This window comes from Arachis hypogaea, chromosome 9 (genome assembly GCF_003086295.3).
Source record: "Arachis hypogaea cultivar Tifrunner chromosome 9, arahy.Tifrunner.gnm2.J5K5, whole genome shotgun sequence".
Lineage (NCBI taxonomy): Eukaryota > Viridiplantae > Streptophyta > Magnoliopsida > Fabales > Fabaceae > Arachis > Arachis hypogaea.
The window spans coordinates 21,244,443-21,265,172 of NC_092044.1; the positions used below are offsets into that span (position 1 = coordinate 21,244,443).

At 31.8% G+C, this 20,730-nt stretch overlaps 2 protein-coding genes across 2 annotated transcripts; both read left to right on the forward strand.

The window, feature by feature from the left end:
* Positions 1-4,596: 4,596 nt before the first annotated feature.
* LOC112708998 (uncharacterized) lies at positions 4,597-6,752 on the forward strand. The gene is made up of 5 exons (XM_025760908.1): positions 4,597-5,108; positions 5,223-6,113; positions 6,272-6,438; positions 6,544-6,631; positions 6,749-6,752. Exons 1-5 carry the CDS (start codon positions 4,597-4,599, stop codon positions 6,750-6,752), a joined length of 1,662 nt encoding a protein of 553 aa, XP_025616693.1.
* Positions 6,753-12,620: 5,868 nt separating this feature from the next.
* Positions 12,621-17,244, forward strand: LOC112710670 (uncharacterized). The gene is made up of 3 exons (XM_025763013.3): positions 12,621-12,798; positions 13,779-13,904; positions 14,730-17,244. Exons 2-3 carry the CDS (start codon positions 13,854-13,856, stop codon positions 16,956-16,958), a joined length of 2,280 nt encoding a protein of 759 aa, XP_025618798.1. The 5' UTR covers positions 12,621-12,798; positions 13,779-13,853; the 3' UTR covers positions 16,959-17,244.
* Positions 17,245-20,730: the final 3,486 nt, after the last annotated feature.

A 20,730-nucleotide genomic window follows, 5' to 3' on the forward strand; every position in this document is an offset into this window, starting at 1 on the left:
ACTGACGCAGACACGTGATTTGAAGATTTGCTCAGCGACGTGTGTGCGTGATCGACGCGTCTGCGTGACTCGGGAAAAAGACCACCGACGCATACGCGTGACTGACGCGTACGCGTGACATGCGCCACGTGCAAAAAACGCAAAAAACGCTGTGGGTGATTTCTGGGCCCCATTTTAGCACCTAAGTTAGGTGCGGATCCAGTAAAGCCAAGTGGTCCCACGTTACAAGATGCGGAGTAGTTAGTTAATTCTGATTTAAATTCAAATTTGATTTTAAAATAGGAAAAAATATTATCTTAATTTTAGATATTAGATTTTAAATTAATTAGGATTAGTTATAAAAAGGGGAGACTTCTCCACTATTGAGGACATTCCATTAGGGGGATTCCATTAGGGAATTCTATACAAATTTATATTCCGCATTTCATGAGCAACTAATCCTCCATTATTAAGGTTAGGAGCTCTGTCTATTTGTATGGATTGATTTTATTGCTTTTTCTATTTTAATTCATGTATAGATTTATAATTTAAGAATTGTTTTCGCTCTTTATTTTATGAATTTGGGTGGAACGGAAGTATGACCCTCTTTCTATTTGAGTTCTTGTAAAACTTGGAAAAGCTTTTTACTTGAACAACAGTTTGAAAACAATTTCTCCTAAATTTTAATTATCTGGATTTAACGGGATATGTGACATATAATCCCCTTATTTTTGGGTAATTAGAATTTTTGTGGCATATGAACTGGAATTTGAACTTCACCTTCTAATTGGAATTAATTGACCAAGGAATTGGCTGTTAATGAATTTTAGAGGAGACTAGAAAGGTCTAAGGAATTAGGGTTTAGTCATATATAGTTTGCCATAAGTTAAATCTTACATGATTAAAATAATTAGTAAGAAAAGTTAATCCGGAAAAATAGATAACTCTGAAGCCTTAACTGTTTCTCCAATATTTTAATTTCAACTTATTTACTTGTGTGCCTGCCTTCTGATATTTTCAAATTTAAACCTTTTGAATATCTCCAAACCCTTTTCTGCTTGCCTAACTAAGCCAATCAATCAATCATTGTTGCTTGATTTATCAATCCTTGTGGGATCGACCTTTACTCACGTAAGGTATTACTTGGTACGACCCGGTGCACTTGCCGGTTAGTTTGTGGGTTGTAAAATACCGCATCACTTTCCCAGGACATTTTGTTAGATATGTGGGCACTGTTACCATACTGAGAACCTCTGGTTCTCACCCATGCGGATTTTGTGATTTTCAGATGTTGGACGGGGCGGTATCTCGTTGAGATATGCTAGAAGCTTCTGATATTGCGAAGATCGTTACCTTTTGGATTTAGTTTGGTTACTTGTATTAGCTTAGACACTTAATATCTCCACCTATAATATATATACATATATATATATATATATACATATATATATATATATATTCTGTATTTATTCTTCTTAGAGATGATTTTGGAGATTCAAGTTTTGTAATTCTATATTTTGGGTTTTTCTATATATCTATATGTGTATATACACCTATTCGCTCGGGCTGGTTTATCTTCGTGAGCCAAGTCTTGAGTTTTGTTACATATTGTATTTGGAACTCTTGGTGTATTAATTCCTTAGCTCGTTTTATCTTGCTTCGTCTGGTTTATCGCTTCGTGAGCGTTGCACTTTTTGATTTAACGATTTTTTTGCTTTATCCCTTTCTTCAAAGGCTTCTAGTTATAAACCTTTTTCTCTATGTTATATATTAAATTTTTACTTTTAGAGATCGTAGCACCTCGCCACCTCTATTTTACATCCTAGGTGTAAAACTCTGTGTGGTAAGGTGTTACATTATCACAAATACCTAGCACAACAATAATATTTAGTCTTTGGATAGAAATATTAATTTGCAAGCGAAATTTTAATACAGTAATCAAACATTAATAATAAATCATATCAAATAATAAGTTTATTTTTAGACGAACTTATAGTTCATATGTAGCTAAATAAGTATCACATATTATCACAAATGCACATGTAATTTGGTCAAGTACATAACTTTCTTTGAGCCGATATGTACTTGCATAAACTATGCACATATAAATTCATTTAGTGTGGCTTATAAAATATTTTCAACAAAATTCTATCGAACAATAAGTCTATCCTTGGATTGACTCATAGTTAGCATGAAAATTTTAGAATTATACCTATATATTACCGCATATATTTTTTATCAATTGGCCAAACACCAACCTTCCTTTGGATTGATTAGTGGTTGCATAATTAAATAGAAAATAAATATAAGGTTCAATGTCTATTATTTGGTCAAACAATAAACTTCCTTTAGATCGATTATTATTTGCATAAATAATAAGTATTGATTTATTCTTAATTACGTACAATGATACGTATATGTAACTTTGTCAAATATAGACATTCCTTTGACTTGACCAATATTTGCATGAATTATATATTACCATATTCCTAATGTTTTAAAATAAATCAGTTTTCACAAAAAATGACTACTTTGATAGCATAATGTTCAACCAATTCATTTCAAAATTAAACCTTATAAAACAAATGAGTATAATATGATTCAAAATGTTATTAATTTCTTTATGTAATAAATCTAAAATGCTTACACAGCACAAAAAATAAAATAATAAGCCACAATATATAATAACCACAAAATATTGTGAGTCCTTATTATTAATCAATTATTAATTTCTTTGTTTAACATAAAATTGAATCCTTTTAATGATTCAAGCATTGAAAGCCTTGATACCATTTGTTGAAAATCTCAGAATACCTTAATCCAAAAATCATCCATGTTCAATCATTAAAAAGGAGATACTTGAGAGCGCGAAAGCATACCTGAATTCGTGAGTATAATTGAGAGAGTTTTGTTCTTTAATCTTTCTCAACCAAAACCTTCTATATTCCTGATAGGGCTGAATCATAACTCCTCTGATGGAAAAAGTGTTACGGAGCAAATTTGATATTTTAGGGACCAAAACCTTAAAGTTACTATTTATATTTGAGTGTGATATCCATTAAACTGTAAAGTCTAAATAAAATAGTATCTCTGATTTTATTCTCATTTAATTTCAAATCAAAAGTAATAATGACTTATTTAATTCAGCATTTATAACAATAAATGATATCACCGTTATATAATAAGTCATTTAATGTGAAATAGTTTAATTTGTGATTGTAATTGTTTAATTTGCAATTATAATTAATATATGTATTGCCTATAAATAAATTAAAAAATAATAATTTCCTAACATTCATTCCCAATATTTCCTTCAAAATTTTAATTTGGTTTAAATTATTTATGTTTCATAAAAAAATTTGTTTATTTTCCTTCTCCTCTAATAATATTAATCAAAGATAGCAACTTTATCTAGTTAGATTAATGTATTTACTATTTTTTAAGATGATCACAATAACAAATTGACAATCATCACAACAAAATGCATTCAAATGTCAAAAAGAAAATAAATACCAACTATGTCTCTAGCCAACCTAGTCACCACAAATCGCACCATCTTAAAATTACCAATGTTCTGAAAATCGGTTCGAACCGGTCGGTCGAACCGGTCAAACTGTGAACCGGTCGCTGAAGCGGTTCGGATAATAAGGAAAACCGCAGAATTTGAAAACTGGACTTGAACCAACGAACTGGTCGGTTGAATCGAACTGGGACCCGACCGGTTTTTTAACCTTGCAGCAAAACGCCACCGTTTTGTGTTGAGGGAACCGTAATTCCTTTTTCCCCTTCGCAGCCTCCACTTCCTCCAGCTTCTCAGTTCTCAACTCCAGCCTCCCACAGAACAAAACAACACCCAGTCACCCACGACTCCAGGAAGCCCTCAACACACTCACCGCCGTCGCACTCACCTCAACGCACTCACCTTCGTCGCGCCTTCAGCATCGTCACGCCGTCACCAGCGTCGCGCCGTCAGCTCCGTGGTGCCGTTGGGTCCGTCGCGCCTTCCGATACCTCGCGCAGTCAGCACCTTCCCGCCGTCAGCTCCGTCGCGCACTCAGCTCCGTCGCGCCCTCAGCCACTTCGCATGTCACCTCCGTCGAGCTCTGCCTCTGAGAAAGCAATAGATAAGCGTTGAAGCATTGTCCTTCGAGCTCTGAGAGAAAGCAACAAATTTCCTCATTTCCAGATAATTTTTAATTTAGTTATGAACATGATTTTGTGATGAAATCCGATTCTGATGAATTGAACTCTGATGAACTGAGCTTTGAGTCTCTACTCTCTGAAACTGTTATGAACTGATTTTGTGATTTCATTGATTCTGATGAACTGAACTCTGAGTCTCTACTCTCTGAAATTGTTATGAACTGATATAGTGATATGTGAACTCTGTGAACTCTGATGAAACTGTGATAAAATACGAACTAATTTTGTGATGAAATATGAACTGATTTTGTGACATGATTATGTGAATTCTGATTTTGTGAACAAAGAATTTTTTGAACCTGAGATGTTGTACTTGTTTGTATACTCTGATTTTAGAATTTGGATGTTGTTTGTTCATTTATTGTGAACTTGAGAGTTGAGATTATTGGGTTGGATTGCTGGTAATATTTAGGTATGGAAGAAAGTATCAACCAAGACCTACCTAGGAATAATAATGCTGAAAATAATTCTGCTTCGAATGAACGTTCTCTTCCACCCGCGAGTAACGAAAATCAATCACAAACTTGTAGTGTTTGGGGGAAAACTGATCCTGCTTGGAGATACGTTGCTTTACAGAATATAAATGGAAAACCACATTACCAATACTTATTTTGTCTGAGTACTTTTGGGTACGGGAGAATTAATAGAATGAAAAAGTATTTGGCGAAGATAGGTGGAGACATTAAGAAGTGTTCTAAGGTCCTGTATGATGTAGAAAAACAAATGGAAGGTTTATTGAAAGAGATTCAGAAAAGTAAAACTAGTAAAAGGAAAATAAGTTTCAATGAAGAGGGTACCGATGAGTGTGAGGATGCAATTGATGAAGCAATAGCGCAAGAGGAACAACAAACTCCGAGTCAGTTACCAACTAAGGAGGTTGTTGGAGGCGATCCAAAAAAGAAAGCAAAAACCATTATTCCTCCTATGTTTGCACCAAGAACAACTCCGGGCAGTTAACGAAATCTGAAAAGCGTGTTTCATAACAAAGAGGCACTTCATGAAGTTGATAAGCGAGTGGCTAGATGGCTTTTGGATTGTAGGATTCCTTTCAATGCGGTTATGTCACCTTTTTTTCAAGATATGTTGGATGGTGTAGCTGGCTATGGGCCTGGTTATATAGGTCCTTCTTATGACTCTTTAAGGGTTAACTTATTAGCCGATCTCAAAAGGGAGTGTCAAATGGTTGTTGATAGCTATAGGTCTGCTTGGAAAGAAACTGGATGTACTCTCATGGCTGATGGTTGGCCAGATCAAAGGCAAAGAACGTTGATTAATTTTTTGGTTTATTGTTCGAAAGGGTTGTGCTTTGTGAAATTTGTTGATGCCTCAAGTATGGTTAAAAATGCTTCTAGCTTGTGTGACTTGTTTTTAGAGGTGATTGAATGGATTGGACCTGATAATGTTGTTCATGTAGTAACCGATAATGCTGCGAATTATGTTGCTGCTGGTAGGCTTATTAGTAAAAAATTTGAAAATATTCACTGGTCACCTTGTGCTGCTCATTGCTTGAATCTTATTCTAAAAGATATAAGCAGCATGCCACATATTTCTAGCCTTGCAACACGTGCTTCAAAGATTACTGTGTTTGTATATAATCATACGGTGTTCTTGTCCTGGCTAAGACAAAAAGATAATTGGAAGGAGATTGTTCGTCCAGGTCCAACTCGTTTTGCCACTGTCTTCCTCACATTGATGAGTATCTTTGAGCGCAAATCGGAATTACAACAATTGGTTGTTGATACACACTTTACCGGACACAAATTAGGAAGGAGTGCTAATGGTAGAGCTGTGAGTGCAATTATCCTAGACAATAAATTTTGGGATGATTGTTTTATTGTGTGCCAAATTGTGAGTCCGTTGATTAAATTGCTGAGGTTTGTAGATGCCGATGATAAACCATCATTGGGAATTGTTTATGAAGGTATGCTGAGGTCAGAAAATGGAATCAAAGAAATGTTCAAGCATAGGAAGAGTGCATATCAACCTTATACAGAGATTATCAACTCAAGATGGGACAAACATTTGAAAAAAAATCTTCACGCAATAGCCTATTTCTTGAATCTGAGTGCTTTTTTTCTGAAAATTATAGAGAATCACCTGATGTCATACGAGATTTACTTGATCTTGTTACATTGCATTGCAAGGTTAATAATTTAGATTCAGTTGAGGCAATGAAAGAAATACACTTATATAGTGATCGAAAGGAAAGCTTTGATAGGCCTGAAGCTGTTCCAGCTGCAAAGAAACTTCAACCTGGTAATAATATCTGTTTGATAATAAGCTTTAGTTATTTACTTATTTTATGTTTTGGTTTTCTTAATTTGATAACTAATACTTGAGATATGGGATTGTAATTTGTAGATGAATGGTGGAGGTTGTTTGGTAGTTCTGCTCCATGTTTACAAAAAATTACAGTTCGCATTCTTAGCCAAGCATCTGCTTCTTCAGGGTGTGAAAGGAATTTGAGTCTTTTTGATCAAATTCATACAATAAGAAGGAATAAATTGGAGCATGATAGGCTAAGTGATATTGTGTATGTTACATATAATTTGCGTTTTAAATCCAGGTAATCTATATTTCATCCTTTCATTTCATATCATTAGATTTTGTATAGCTAATATACTAGGCTTATCATCTATTGTAATTAATTTGTTAGGAATGAAAGAAAAAAAAAAGAAAGCAAAAGTCGCAATATGATCCAATCGATATTGAAACTATTGATAAGGTTGATTTTTGGGTGACGGAAGAGGTTGTTGAAAAAGAGCCTGATCTTCCAAGTAATATTGAAGACTTGCTTCGTGAGTATTATAGTTTATTGATCAGACAATAAATTACAATAGCTTTTATCTTTAATTTATTGATAATGTGTTATATTTTCTTAGATGAGATTGATGCTGATTTAGATCAAGGTGGTGGTGGTGGTAGTACTAGTACATTTTATGCTACCCCACTTGCTTTTTCTGGTCCAAGTAGTGGAAATGAAGGTGATGAAATCAATGAGGCAAATCTGCAGCAAATTATGGAGGATTTTGATGATTGATGACAAACTTGGATCATTTTAATGATGCTATGTTAGGTTTGATTGGTTGTTTGTTGACTTTTAAACTTTGAATTTGTATTTGAATGAGATTATAACATTTGGTTTATGTAGTACTTTTAATTTGAATGATATTTTAAAGTTTAGATTAGACTATAATTATATTTTCATGTGCTTATTTATATTTTAATTATTATTTTATTATAAAACGGTTTTTACGGTTCAACCACGGTCAAATCCGTTAAACCTATAAACCAATAAATCAGTGCCTAGAGCGGTTCGATGACCGGTTCGATTTTCAGAACCTTGAAAATTACTCAAATGCTAATATTAGTGGTTGTATAAGTGTCTTTTGGAGTATAAAAATTGGAATATAAAATACAAAATTAAGTGAAATTTTATAAGAAGAGAAAAATTTGATTTAAAATCTAAAAACTAAATACAATTTTTTTAATAATTTGAGTTTTGTGAGTTTTAAAAGCTTTTAAAGAAGAGTTTGATATCAAAAATCATAAAAAATAAAATTTATTCTCAACGTCGTACAAATCAAACACTATTTAATAAAATAATTATATTAGGATTAAGTATGATTTTGGTCCTAACATAGAGGTCGAAAATCGATTTTATTTCCAATTTTTTTCTACAAAATGGTCTCCCAAAGTCTCAATTTGTTTTAAAATCGTCTTTTGGACGAAAATACCCTTCTCCTTTCACCTTAAAATCAACCAAAATCAACAACCACCACCACCACCACCACCACCACCAGAACAGAAGCCTACGCCCAACCAGAACCACCACCACCGCCACCAGTATCATCATGGTCATCACCATCTTCATCAGAACTTTTCCCAAAATCAACCAGAAGCCCAAGCTGAACAAGAACCCACCACCACCACCACCACCACCATCATCATAAAATTGAAGCAATATGCACTTTGAATAATAATCAATAAATTCAGCAACAACAATATTCCAAATTCAAATTTCAGCAACAATAATATTCCACAACAAATTTCACAAAAAATTCAAAAGGTGGTACTGCGGTGCAGTGCGGCAGGACGGCAGGGCGGCGAAGAAGAAGAAGAAGAAGAAGAAAAAGAAGAAGAAGCTGGTGGTGGTGGTGCGGTGGTGCGGTGTGGTGCGGTAGGACGGTAGGGTGGCGGTGCGGTGGTGCAGCGATATGGCGGTCTCCCTTCTCTCCTCCCTCCTCCCCCCTTCTCCCCCCTTTTCTCGCGGCCCCCTTTTCTCTCTCTTCCTACCCCTTTCTGTATCCCTTTCTTTTTTTTAAATTTATTTTATATTTATTTTATTTTATAATTTTTTATTGAGTGGTAATTTTGTAATAAAAAAATAAAATTGGTAAAAAGGACGATTTTAAAACAAACTGAAATTTTGTGGATCATTTTATAGCAAAAAAAAAAATTGGAGACGAAATCGATTTTCAACCTCTATGTTGGAACCAAAATCATACTTAACCCATTATATTACATAGCTAACTAGGGTGTTAGCTCAACAATTAATTATTAGTTGCATTGCAAACAAAAAAAAAATCTAAAATCTACAATAAAATTTAAAATCTAATAAAAAAACATCTAAAACCAAATAAAAAATATCTAATCTTATGGTAAAAATAATATCTAAAACCTAACAAAAAAATATCCGAAACATAACAAAAAATTCAAAATTATTTAAAAAAAATCCAAAACTTAATAAAAATGTTCAAAATTTTAATACAATAAAAAATCTTTTAGTTATGGTAAAAAATATATCACTTTTGGATGTTTTTCATACTTAGATTTCGAATTTTTAAATTTATTTAGAAGTTAGATATTCTTTTGGAATGTTACAATAAAAAATAAATAAAACCAAACTATTAAAAAAGAATGTATCATTTCAAATATTTCTTATAATTGAATTTTGAATATTTAAATTTTAGAGATTTTAAATATTTTTTTGATAATGTATAATTAAAATTAAATGAAAACAAATTCTTAAAAATGAAGATATTATTTTGGATGTTTCTTATACCTTGATTTCAGATGTTTTTTCTTAAAATATATATTAAAAAAATAAAAACAAACAATACCTCTGAATTTTGGATATTTAAATTTTAAAAGTTTTAAATATTATTTTTTCTATAATTTTGGATGTTTTGTTTTAGGGCAAAATACCAAAATAAAATATTTAGACTTTAAAATTACAGAAATACAACTTTTGCAATTTGAATACGAAAATGCAACTTTTCATAAAATTATATAAACTGTTGATGGGTCCCACGGTTTCTAAATACATGTAAATTGGGGTAGGGGTTCTACGGTTTACGTTCAAAGAGAATTTGTGAAAAAACCGTGACAGGGGTTCTACGGTTTTTGTGTGCATAGCAATGTGCATAAACCGTGGAAGAGGTCCAGCGGTTTATACCGGAGAAGTCTTTAACTATGGGTGTGTTTAGGGTTCACGTTGAGAAATAGAGAAGTCCATTTGAATGTCTTGAACGTCCCATTTCTATGTTTGGCAACCTCTAAACGTACATTCACGTGAAGCAAAAAATTCAAATTTATGCGTTCACGTTGGGGAAGGTTAATTACCGTTGAAAAATTAGGTGAAAAATTTATTCCATTTCTACCAACTCTACCCTTTATTTTATTTCAATCATTGCCAATATAAATATTTTAATTTTTTTATTATTTTTAGTACTCTCTTTCATATTTTGATTTTTATATTTTTATTGTATTTTTTTATTTATATGATAAATAGTTTTTATATTATATTTTAGTATTCTGATGTTATTTTTTTAGTGTTCTGATGTTATATTTTATTGTACTTTTTTATTCATATGACAACTATTGTTGATATAAATTTTTATTTTTATTAATTTTTATGATATTTTTATTATTTTTTGTTTATATAAATTATTTTTCTCTATCCTTTATTGTACTATATTTATATTGTGTATAAAATTTTTTATTAGGTTTTATTTATATGAATTTTATTTATTTTTTATTATAATTTTTTCATATGATATATGTTATTGGTTGTAATTATTATATATTATGTTTGTATGAAATTTTTTTTATTTTTTATTTTCGTTTTTATTATACTTCTCACTATACTTTAGTTTCGTTTTTATTATATACTAAGTATAAGTAATAAAAGAGTTATAAATAATAAAAATTTATAGTCTAAAATGATACTAAATTAAAGAATACTAACAATACTAAAAAAATTATAGAACATTTTCTTTTTGTTTGACATTATAAAATATATAGTACTTTCTTTCATATTTTTATTTTTTATTGTATTTATTTATTTACATAATAAATATTTTTTATATTATTTTTTTAGTGTTCTATTTTTTCATGTATATTATCATTTTTTATTGGTTTTTAGTTCATATGAAAACCGTGAAATCTCTTCTACGGTTTATATCTATTTCCATCCTCACAAAAACCGTGGAACCCCTACCACGATTTCTGGCTAAATGCTTCCTCAACACACCAGCGAATTGAAAACCGTGGAACTTCTTCAACGATTTACATAATTTTGTAGAAAGTTGGATTTTCATATCTAAATTGCAAAAGTTGTATTTCGATAATTTTGATATCCAAATATTTTATTTTAATAATTTGCCCTTTGTTTTATTAGATTTTGATTTTTTTAAACGATTTTTTTTGGAGGATTTTGAATTTTTTATAATTTTAATTTTTTTGTTAACTTAGTTTTTTAATAATTTTAAATATTTTTTTATTTAACGTTTTGTTATTAAATTAACTGATTTGTCAAAATATTAGTTGAAAAAGAATATTGGTTAACTAAACTTTTTCTTAATAAAATTAAAAAAGAAATTGAATGGAAAAAACACAACCCTAAATAGTCTTAAGATCCTTAAATACGATAAATGATTCAGTGGGTCCTAACAAAAATAAATAATGAAGATCTTGGTCTTGATGTATCGTATCATAGCAATATAGAAAGACATTTATGAAGTTGAAAATAATTTGTGTAATTGCATGCTTATTGTTTTGTTTCACCATTTTTCCAACCAAACATAAAACATCCAACATTGATTTTAAGTGTCCTTAACTGTATGCGGTACTTTACATGCTACAGTGTTGTCGTCATTTATTTCATACATAACATCTGGCTTTTTCTTTATTTAGCTATGAAATTTTACATTTTAGATGAATAAATTATTATTCAATCAAACTTTCGATCCAGTGGGAAAAAAATAAAAAATTTAATGTTTTCTTCTTCTTCTTCTTCTTTCCCTTATTTTTCTTCAAATTCTATTATTTATATCATTTTTTAATTTTTATCCAAAATTCTGTATTTTCTTTCAAATATTTCTATGTTGTTTTTTCTAAAAAAAAAAATTGTGTTAGTTATAATTTTTTTTTTGCATTGAGGTTTCATAAAATTTCTTGATTTTTGTTATTAAAAATACTCATTTTAAGACTTAATTAAAATTTGATTATAAAAACACTCGTTCACTGAACATTTTTTATTTTATATATTTGCAATCATGGAATAAAAAACCAACACACATGTTACGTATTACTGTATTAGTATTTTAAGTAAATTAAATGCGCTTGTTTATTCGAAACTTATTTTTATTAATTGGTTTCTTTTAACCCTTGATGCTTGCTAAATACTAAAGTAGTTATTATTATTTTTTTTTTTGACATTTTGTTCAATTCCAGATGATAATTTTGAAGATAACCAAGGTTAGAATTTAATTTTGATATTTTATTGGTGAAAATTTTCATATATTATTATCTTAAGGATCAAGTTGTTTAAATAAGTCATCAGTACATAATTGAATTATAAAATAATTTTTCATACCAATAATTTTGTATACCCATAAAAATTTCTTTATACTAATAGTGAATTAAATTTATATCCATATAAATAACATTATCTTGTATACAATTTTGTTTTTGCACATCACTATAATTCTTAATTTATTTTCAATCTAATTTTTATAATAACTAGTATGATTCCGGAACAAACAAGAGACATACTAATGACGTACGGGTCTTGTTCAAAATTTGATTCTTTTCAAAATTTTGATGGAGACTTATGATTCAAAGTTCAAACATAAAATAATGTGTAGGAGCAATTTCTGACCACTATAATTATGTTAATTAATTTGCAAACTAATTGGTTCCTAGCACCTAACAATGACGAACTAAGTGGAATTATAAATAGCAAATCGGTTCAGCAAAACCGACCATGAAGTGTTATAACAAATAAAATGAAACAAGTTGCTGCCTAAGATTATTTCTTACCGATCAATATACGAGAGAAGTTTCTGTACTTGTCTACCACAACAATACTAATTAAAATTAGAAAATTTAATGATGTGTAGTACTATATTACTATAATAAACCACAAGAGTATCAAGTTGTTTTTATATATATATATATCTATAAGCACCTAAAACAGGAAAGCAAAATAAATTAAAAAAAAAAAACTTCAAGAGTTAAGCAGCATCATAGAGCAATTTCTGTAGCAAGCTATCATCCTGCAACTCATTCGCAAGAGCTCCTCGAGTTATTCACGCTTCTATTGGCTATAAGGTCCGCTACTGAATTAGCATATCTTTGAATTTAGAAATGTTTAATAACAAAAAAAAGTAGACAAAATCATTCAGAATCTGTCTTATTAATAATTAATAAATGTTAAATAAGACAAGTTGGTTATTTTGTTGTCTATCCGGCATTACTGTTTTGAACCAAATCAACACGAACAACCAAATCTCTTTGCTTCAGTTAAAAAATTTTGGCAAAATTTTTGCATGATTTCTTTGCTGTCTCTGATTGTTTGCAATAGCATAGTCTTATAAGAATTCGTTTCACACCTAAACTATTACCAAACCTTACTTAATCTCAAAGAGCTTTGTCCTTAACACACTAATTCCAGTTACATTCTCTCATAGGTCACACCGAGTAATTTTGTTGAATGAATTCAACCTTTGACTGCTATCAAATTAGTTCATTTTTTTCTTAGTTAAAATTATCGACAATTAATTAATTTTTTTAGTTAAAAATTGTAGTTTATTAAACCACAAGACTACCAAGTTTTACTGTTTGACATGAGGGCCCAGAAATTTTTTGGACCGTTAAATATATAGTAAGGGTTGTTTATTTCTTCTTTTTTTCTGGCTGCTGATCTGGTCCCCAATCCTCTCCTAATAAAGCATGTCACCTTGCCACAGCTCACAACAGCTATAAGATCAACTTTTTTTCAATTATATACTTTATATATATATTTTTCTTTTATGTATATTTTGTTTTTTAATGTGAAAACTTTAGTGGCACATTAATCCTAATCTCCCTAAATCATTGAGACCACCACCACCACCCTCATGTGATATACAGTCTGTCCAAAAAAAAAAAATGTACACACATTTATTTTGTTATATGGAAAACTAATTGTTGTTCTTCTCCTAAAAGTTGAACTAGCTTTTCCTTCTTTTTCTTGGGGTTGTTGCCAACCAAATTATTCCTATCACTTAATTGTTTTTCGCTTTTTTTTTTGTTACTCCCACTACTACTAGTTCAGAAGAAGAAGAAGGTCTCAATAACTTTGAAGCTTCACTCTGTCACCTTGGATCATCATCATCATCATCATCATGGCTACTGAGGCTGCTGCTTCTGATCACACTTCTGTTATAGCTGATGAGGTTTGTTTCCTTTTTACATGTTTTGAGTTTTACATGATCTTCAACTCCTCTTCATGTTATAGTATCTGCTCAAGTTTTATGCATAATTCACTCTGATCAAGCTTTTCTTTATGCATATAGTTTTTCTTTCTTTCTTTCTTCTCTCTCTTCTTATTTTTTATTTTTTATAGTATGTTTAATTTCTTTTGGAAAGTCATGTTTATATGTCTTCATTGAAGTGGATAACTACGGAAAAATTGATGATGTTTTGTTTTATAACTTTTTATTCTCTGGATAAGACTTAGTTAGGCATATATATCATGTATTATTATAAAATTGAAAAAAGAAAACTACCATGATGATCAATATCTGTTCTAATCCAAGAAACATAACCGATAGAGTGTTATTCAAGGTAAGAATAAGAGAGATTCTGTTATAAAGAGCTGGAAAGTACATGGTTTTATATATGTTTATAAATATTAACACCTATAAATAATTAAGCTATGATCTATATTACTATGGATTTGGCGCATAATCAAGAGAAACAAAAATGAATTGTAAAAGGAAGAGCACAACTTTTATCAATGATTTCTTTCTTTCTTTCCCCAAGTTATTTTACGTGTTAGACAAGTTAGAAATATGCAATATGCAAAGAAAAAGTATTCATAAACCTTACACCCACTAAAGTTATGCAAAGATTCACTAAGAATATTTTCTCCTATGTTAGAACTTAGAACTTAGAACTATGTTGGTAATTAACCTTGTTTATCCTTCTTCTATATTTCATAACTTGTCTCGTTGAGCACTCTTGTTTAACGATAAAAAATTTTTTGCCATCTTGTATAGCAAATTGTGAAGAAGGAAAAGAACGAAGCCATTGCAGAAATGATAGCTAGTTTAGCGAACGAAGATGGCGATGACAAAATTGGCAAGACTGATGATGCACAAGGTGAAGAAGCAAGCCCTCCATCCAAGACAGAAGTTGAAGCTGAAGCAATTGACAAGAGTATCGAGCATGAGGAAGAGAAGCCTAATGATTCTCCAGCTGATGCGAAACACCACGAGGTTCCATCAGGCGAAGAAGACGAGAAGAAGGATGATTCTGCTTTGCAAGATGTGAATTTAACGAATAAGGAACTGATTCCTGAGTCAGTGACTATGATTCCCGAATTGGAAGAGACACCTCCAACGGAACCTGTTGTGAAGATAGAGAAAGAACAAGAAAAGCAACCAGAGAAAATTGATGTTCAGGAAGATTCAGTTAATGAGGTCAAAGAATCTGAGATTTCGGCCACACAAGTTCATGAAACACCGAAGAAACTAGAAGAGGAATCACTTCCAGAGGCATCAACTGAAACAATTGAAAAATTGGAGGTAGCGAAGGAATCTAAGGTTTTGGAACAAAGTGTTGAGAAGGAAGAGAAACCGGAGGCCGAGCTTGTGGCTACACAATTGGATAAGCCAGAGGCAAAGGAGGAAACTACTCAAGAAGAACCAGCTGAGCCAGAACAAGAACAAGAGGTAGTGAAAGAGAAACAGATTCCGGAGCCTAGTGCCGAAAAGGAAGAGAAGTCGGAGGCTGAGCTGGTGGCTACACAATTGGATAAGCCAGAGGTAGAGGAGGAAACTACTCGAGAAGAACCAGCTGAGGCAGCACAAGAACAAGAGGTAGTGAAAGAGAAACAGATTCTGGAGCCTAGTGCCGAGAAGGAAGAGAAGCTGGAGCCTGTCGCAACCAAAGAAGAACCACAAGATGCTGAGAATCCAAGCACGGTTGAAGAAGAGGAGCAACCAAGAGAAGTCTCAGAAGAAGAGGTGTTAAAGGATAAGAATAGTGACGAAGCAGAGTCTGCAGAAACAGAGAAAACAGAACCTCTAGTCACTGAAGTTGAGGAAGCTCCAAAGGAACCAGAAAAGCAAAGTTCTGAGATAGAGGAAGAAGAGCAGGCAAATGCTGCTGCAGTTCCAGAACATTCAGCTGAAACCGTTGAAGAGACAAACAATTCTGAGAAAGAAGAGAAGCAGGTAAACGCTGATGCAGTTCCAGAACCTGAGGTAGAGACATTGGAAGAGACTAACAATGCGGAAGAAGGTTCCGCGGAAACAGAGAAAGCAGAGCGTCTGCCTACAGGTAAAGTTGATGAAAACCCAATCAAACCGGAGAAACAAGAAGAAGAAAAATCTCAGACGGTTATCGCTGAAACTGTAGATGAGGTTCACTCTCCTGAAAAGACCGCGACCGTTGTACCTGAAGAGAGTTTGAAATTAGAAACAGCAGCAGTGCCTGAGAAAGCAGATGAAGTGGAGGAAAAACCAGGAGAACTATCCCAAGTTGAAGAAACTGAAACCAAGCAACAAGTTTTGGCTGAGAATACCAAGAAACAGGACGAAACTAACGTCACCGCGACATCAAACGCAGGAGAGACTTATCATGAAGAAGAGGTTGCTGAGAAGGTTGTTGAAGAGGATTGTAGCAAGAAAGAAACCAGCGTTGCAGATGAGGCGCAAAACGAAGTGGCTCAAGATGTGAAACTTGTTGAACAAGTTTCAAGTGACATTATAGACGAAGAAAAAGAGAATCATGCTCCTGCAACTGCAAGCATTGCGGAAAAGGTTGAAGATGTTGCCGCAAAGGAACAAGAACCAGAAGAAGCACTAATTGCTGTTCCAAGAGAGGCAGAGATTGAAATCAACAAGCCAGAAGAACCAACCCACGCGAAAGCGAGTACTACACCTGAAACTGAATGTATTGAAGACAAGAAAGAAGTGAAGGGTGAGAGTAAGGTAGATGAAATCTCTGCTGCCGTAAAGGAGCCCGTTAGAGAGACACTGGCGTCGAAATTCGAGCAACAGGAAGAGGAATCTGCGAAAAAGGAGGAAGAGATTGAGAGCAAGGAAACAACATCCAGAGAAGTTCCAAAAGAGGCTCCAGCTAAACCAGTACAGAAGCAATCAAATAATATCATATCAAAGGTGAAACAGTCACTGGTGAAAGCAAAGAAAGCCATCACTGGAAAATCTCCATCCTCCAAGAACCTCAATTCTGATACCAAAGGAGATATTAAAGTCAAATAATGAAAATGAGCTTCATAAGTTTGCAGGTTTCTTTTTTTGCACGTTCGGGTTTTTTAATTGTTGTGGTGCATATAGTGTTATAGCATATATTTATTGGTTTGTTGTATACATCTGTTTGAATGGAAAGGGGTGCGCGTGCAGAGTGCAATTTTATGAAAACAATATTTTCTATAGGTAAAGCTGTAGACAGTATTGTAAAATCTGAATTTTATTTTCTTTTGTTTTATTCCTATGGGTTTTGTGACTTTATGCTATCTGATTATAAACAAAGCGTGCAATTTTAGAATATTGATCCTTGAACTTATATTTGTGGTTAAGCAGTAAGTACTATTCTCTCTGTCGTTTTTTTTAAAGAATAAAATAGGTTATGTTTTACCAACTTCACATGATTGTCTTTCACTTGCTCATGCATGTGTAGAAAGATGACCTGTATTGATGAGTTCATACTATTTTTCTTTAGATTCGTGTTCTATATTTATTGTATTTCAACGTTTCGAGAACATTAAGCAATTATTTAATATTTGATTTTACCTTTTTCTTATTGATCTTACTATATATCTAAGTATTTTTGGTAACTAAATTTGTTTAAGTTGGCTCAAATCAACAGAAACAAGTTTTATTAGTGAGAACATGTTAAATACACTCCAACTCCTCATTAACACGTATTCTATATTTTTTAATATGAATATCTTCTTCTTTTTAGAGTGTTTTTTTTATCATTTTTCTTTTATTGTTGCTGCTGCTGTTGTTGTATATTTTTTTTCTTCTCTTTTTTGTGGCAATTTTTGCAACATTATGTATTTTTTATTTGTTTGATTTTTTCTATTTTTTTCTTGTTTTTATTCTTATTTAGAGGATAAAACAAGAAGAATTATAAAAAAATAAAACAAGGAGAAGATGAACAAGAAATAAAGAAGAAGAAGATAATGATGATGTTGATGACGATGATGATGATGATGAAAAAGAAGAGAATGAAGAGTTTTGAGTTATGCAAAATTTATTAGAAAATAGCACTGAAACTTTTTATTCGTGATACAAGAAATTTCTTAATTTTGACAACGAAATTTATTAATCGTAACATAAAAATTTTTTAACTGTGTCATTATCAACTAAATGATATACTTCTTTTATCATTGAACTAGTTGAATTGATATATAAAAAATTTAGCTATTTCTATGTTATTTGCAACAAATTGATGTATTTTTTATTTTAAAATATATTTGAATGTATTTTGTTGGTTGAATAAGTAAAGATTTTAAATTTTTTATTTTTTTTAAGATTTCCAATGTCATTTACCAAGAATTTATGTGTTATCATTAAATTATTCTACAACAGGTAGGATTTTGGCGCTAAAAATATTGACTTGACATGAATTGGTGCCAGTATGCATACATCTCTCTTTTCAATTTATTTTAGAAAAATGTCTTCTTATAAGTATATGAAAATCAGGATTTAATACATAACTATACTAATTGTTAATCATTAATATCTTTAATAATTCTAATTATATTCATTGTCAATCATTATAACTAGTGTATGTACCTATGCGATGCATGAAAAATATTTAATATTTTATTTGAAGGTTGCAAAATGCTTAAAGAAAGGGGATTGAATCTATAGCCTTCTTTTGCTTTAATGGATTAAGCCTTTAATATCAGACTTTCAATTAAAATCTGTATGAACTGTGCAGCGAAAATTTTATGAGACAATTTCATTTTGTCTCATAAATATCAAAAAAAGAACTTAGAGAAAGAGAAAAAAGTTGACACACGCATGTATCCTGGTTCAGTTGCCTTGTGCAATGCAACCTACATCTAGTCTCCACCACAACAGTGATGGAATTTCTACTATATTTAAAGTATTACATACACCAATTTCTTAGGATTCACTCAATCCTTTCTCTCTTTAAGTTCCTATCTAACTTGACTTGGTTATGCTAATACATAACTCTTTCACACTAAGTGCTAACCCAACTTAGTAAGGGGCACCTTACAGGTACAAGACACAATACATATGAAACAACTTAAAGAAATCTGAAATCACTCTAGGCTTTTCTCTCAAGTGTTTTACTCAACCTTTTTTCACTCTTAGGCTTTTTCTCAATGTTTCACTTTCAGCCTTTTACCTCTCAAAGATAATACAGAAAAATATATATTGAAATGAAATACAAAATTATAAAACATGAAGGAAATTGATGCATTAACAGCCTCTGTTGCTATAAGTTGAACCGGATTCAATTAACTTTGATGAAGTTCTTCATTTCGGCGGAATGCTTCTTTAACTTAGAAAATACTGCCTAAAAATGTTGAACTCTTCTCAAGGAAGCTCTTCAAACAAACTCAGATTCTGGTTCTCTCTCCTTATCTTCAAAAAATGAAAATTTTTTTTTTTTGTATCTCTTTCCAAGTTTCTCTTCTGATTTCTTCTAAGTCAACTCGTTGAGTTGTGTGCACTCCCCAGGTTGTCCTTTTCACTTTCTTCATTTAACTCCCAAATTAGGGATTTCAAAACTTGTCCTTTTTGCTTGACCGAAGACTTTAGAGTAACAAGGAACAAGTTGGTCAGTGGTAAACCCAAATCCAAACCCTTGAGATAGTGCTTTGTCCCCAAAAAATAATTTGAGCCTTTGATTCACAACAGTGATGGTCAAAAAATACTTTCTCTATTTATCCTAAATTGGAGTTACAGAGATTTGGAGAAGGAGTAAAGAAAATAGATTGCATGCAAATGGAAATAAATCACCTTTATCCTCTGACTTAGCTTATCTTGCTTTAATTTGGGTGATTAGAGATTAGCTTTTGTGATTTACCTTTCTGTCTCTTACTTCTCTGGTGAATAAATAAGAAGGACGAAGCTCTCTCTTTCTTTCTGATTCTAACCGAATCATACTTGTGAATGTTGGCTTTGGAAAGGTTTAGCTTGGTGGAATCTTCTTGGACTTGGGTTGGTTATAATTTCCATCCGGCCCAGTTGATTTCTTTGCTTTATTACTTTGGACTTTATTAGATGGAGAACCCACTAACAATTTTTGTTTCATTTTCTCTATCTCATTGGGCTACTGCTATTGTAACTTTGGCTTGCAACATTAATCAAAGCAATTAAAAGCCAATTGGGTGTTTAACCCATTAGATTAATGTTTGTCATTATCAATTGAGATAGTTAATTTCTTAACTCAACAATCTCCCCCTTGATGACAAACATAGTTATAAAATTGATCAAAGAGATTGAATTCAATAAGGTTAAAGTACTTCCCTTTTGGTGATGTCACTTGCTTTTGATTTGCTCCCCCTTTCTTTTCCAATGGTTGCTCCCCTTGAATTTGTGCTCTTCTTTTGTTTCCTATTAACATATTTACATAGGAAACACAACAGTGTGCTATATACAATTTGTTATCCATGGATAAAGCATACAGCACAAGTTTTAAACATTTCAATCATGACCTTAAACAAAGCCTAAAAATTGTACAAAAATAGCCAAAACAAACAGCCCAAAACATAAGAAAAAATAAAGCTAAAACTGAGAATACATACAAAACTAATACCATAAAGTATACATACAAAACTAATACTACCATAAAATACTGATTCTAACACTACTCCCCCCTTTTGTCATCAATAAAAGAAATGCAAACAATTTCAATTCTGCATAAAATGTTAGGGTGCAAAGTCCATAAAACTAGATAAAGCAAGTTTAAAATAAAACAGTGGTTAAACGGTTTACAGTTATCCGAGACAGGGCAGAGTTCAAAATAAACTACAATGGTTTCATGAGA

Coding starts and splice junctions, on each gene's coding strand:
- LOC112708998 (XM_025760908.1), top strand. CDS start 4,597: ATGGAAGAAAGTATCAACCAAGACCTACCTAGGAATAATAATGCTGAA. Junction 5,109..5,222: donor AAAACCATTATTCCTCCTAT/GTTTGCACCAAG, acceptor TTTGGATTGTAG/GATTCCTTTCAATGCGGTTA. Junction 6,114..6,271: donor GTTTATGAAGGTATGCTGAG/GTCAGAAAATGG, acceptor TGAAAATTATAG/AGAATCACCTGATGTCATAC.
- LOC112710670 (XM_025763013.3), top strand. CDS start 13,854: ATGGCTACTGAGGCTGCTGCTTCTGATCACACTTCTGTTATAGCTGAT. Junction 13,905..14,729: donor CTTCTGTTATAGCTGATGAG/GTTTGTTTCCTT, acceptor CATCTTGTATAG/CAAATTGTGAAGAAGGAAAA.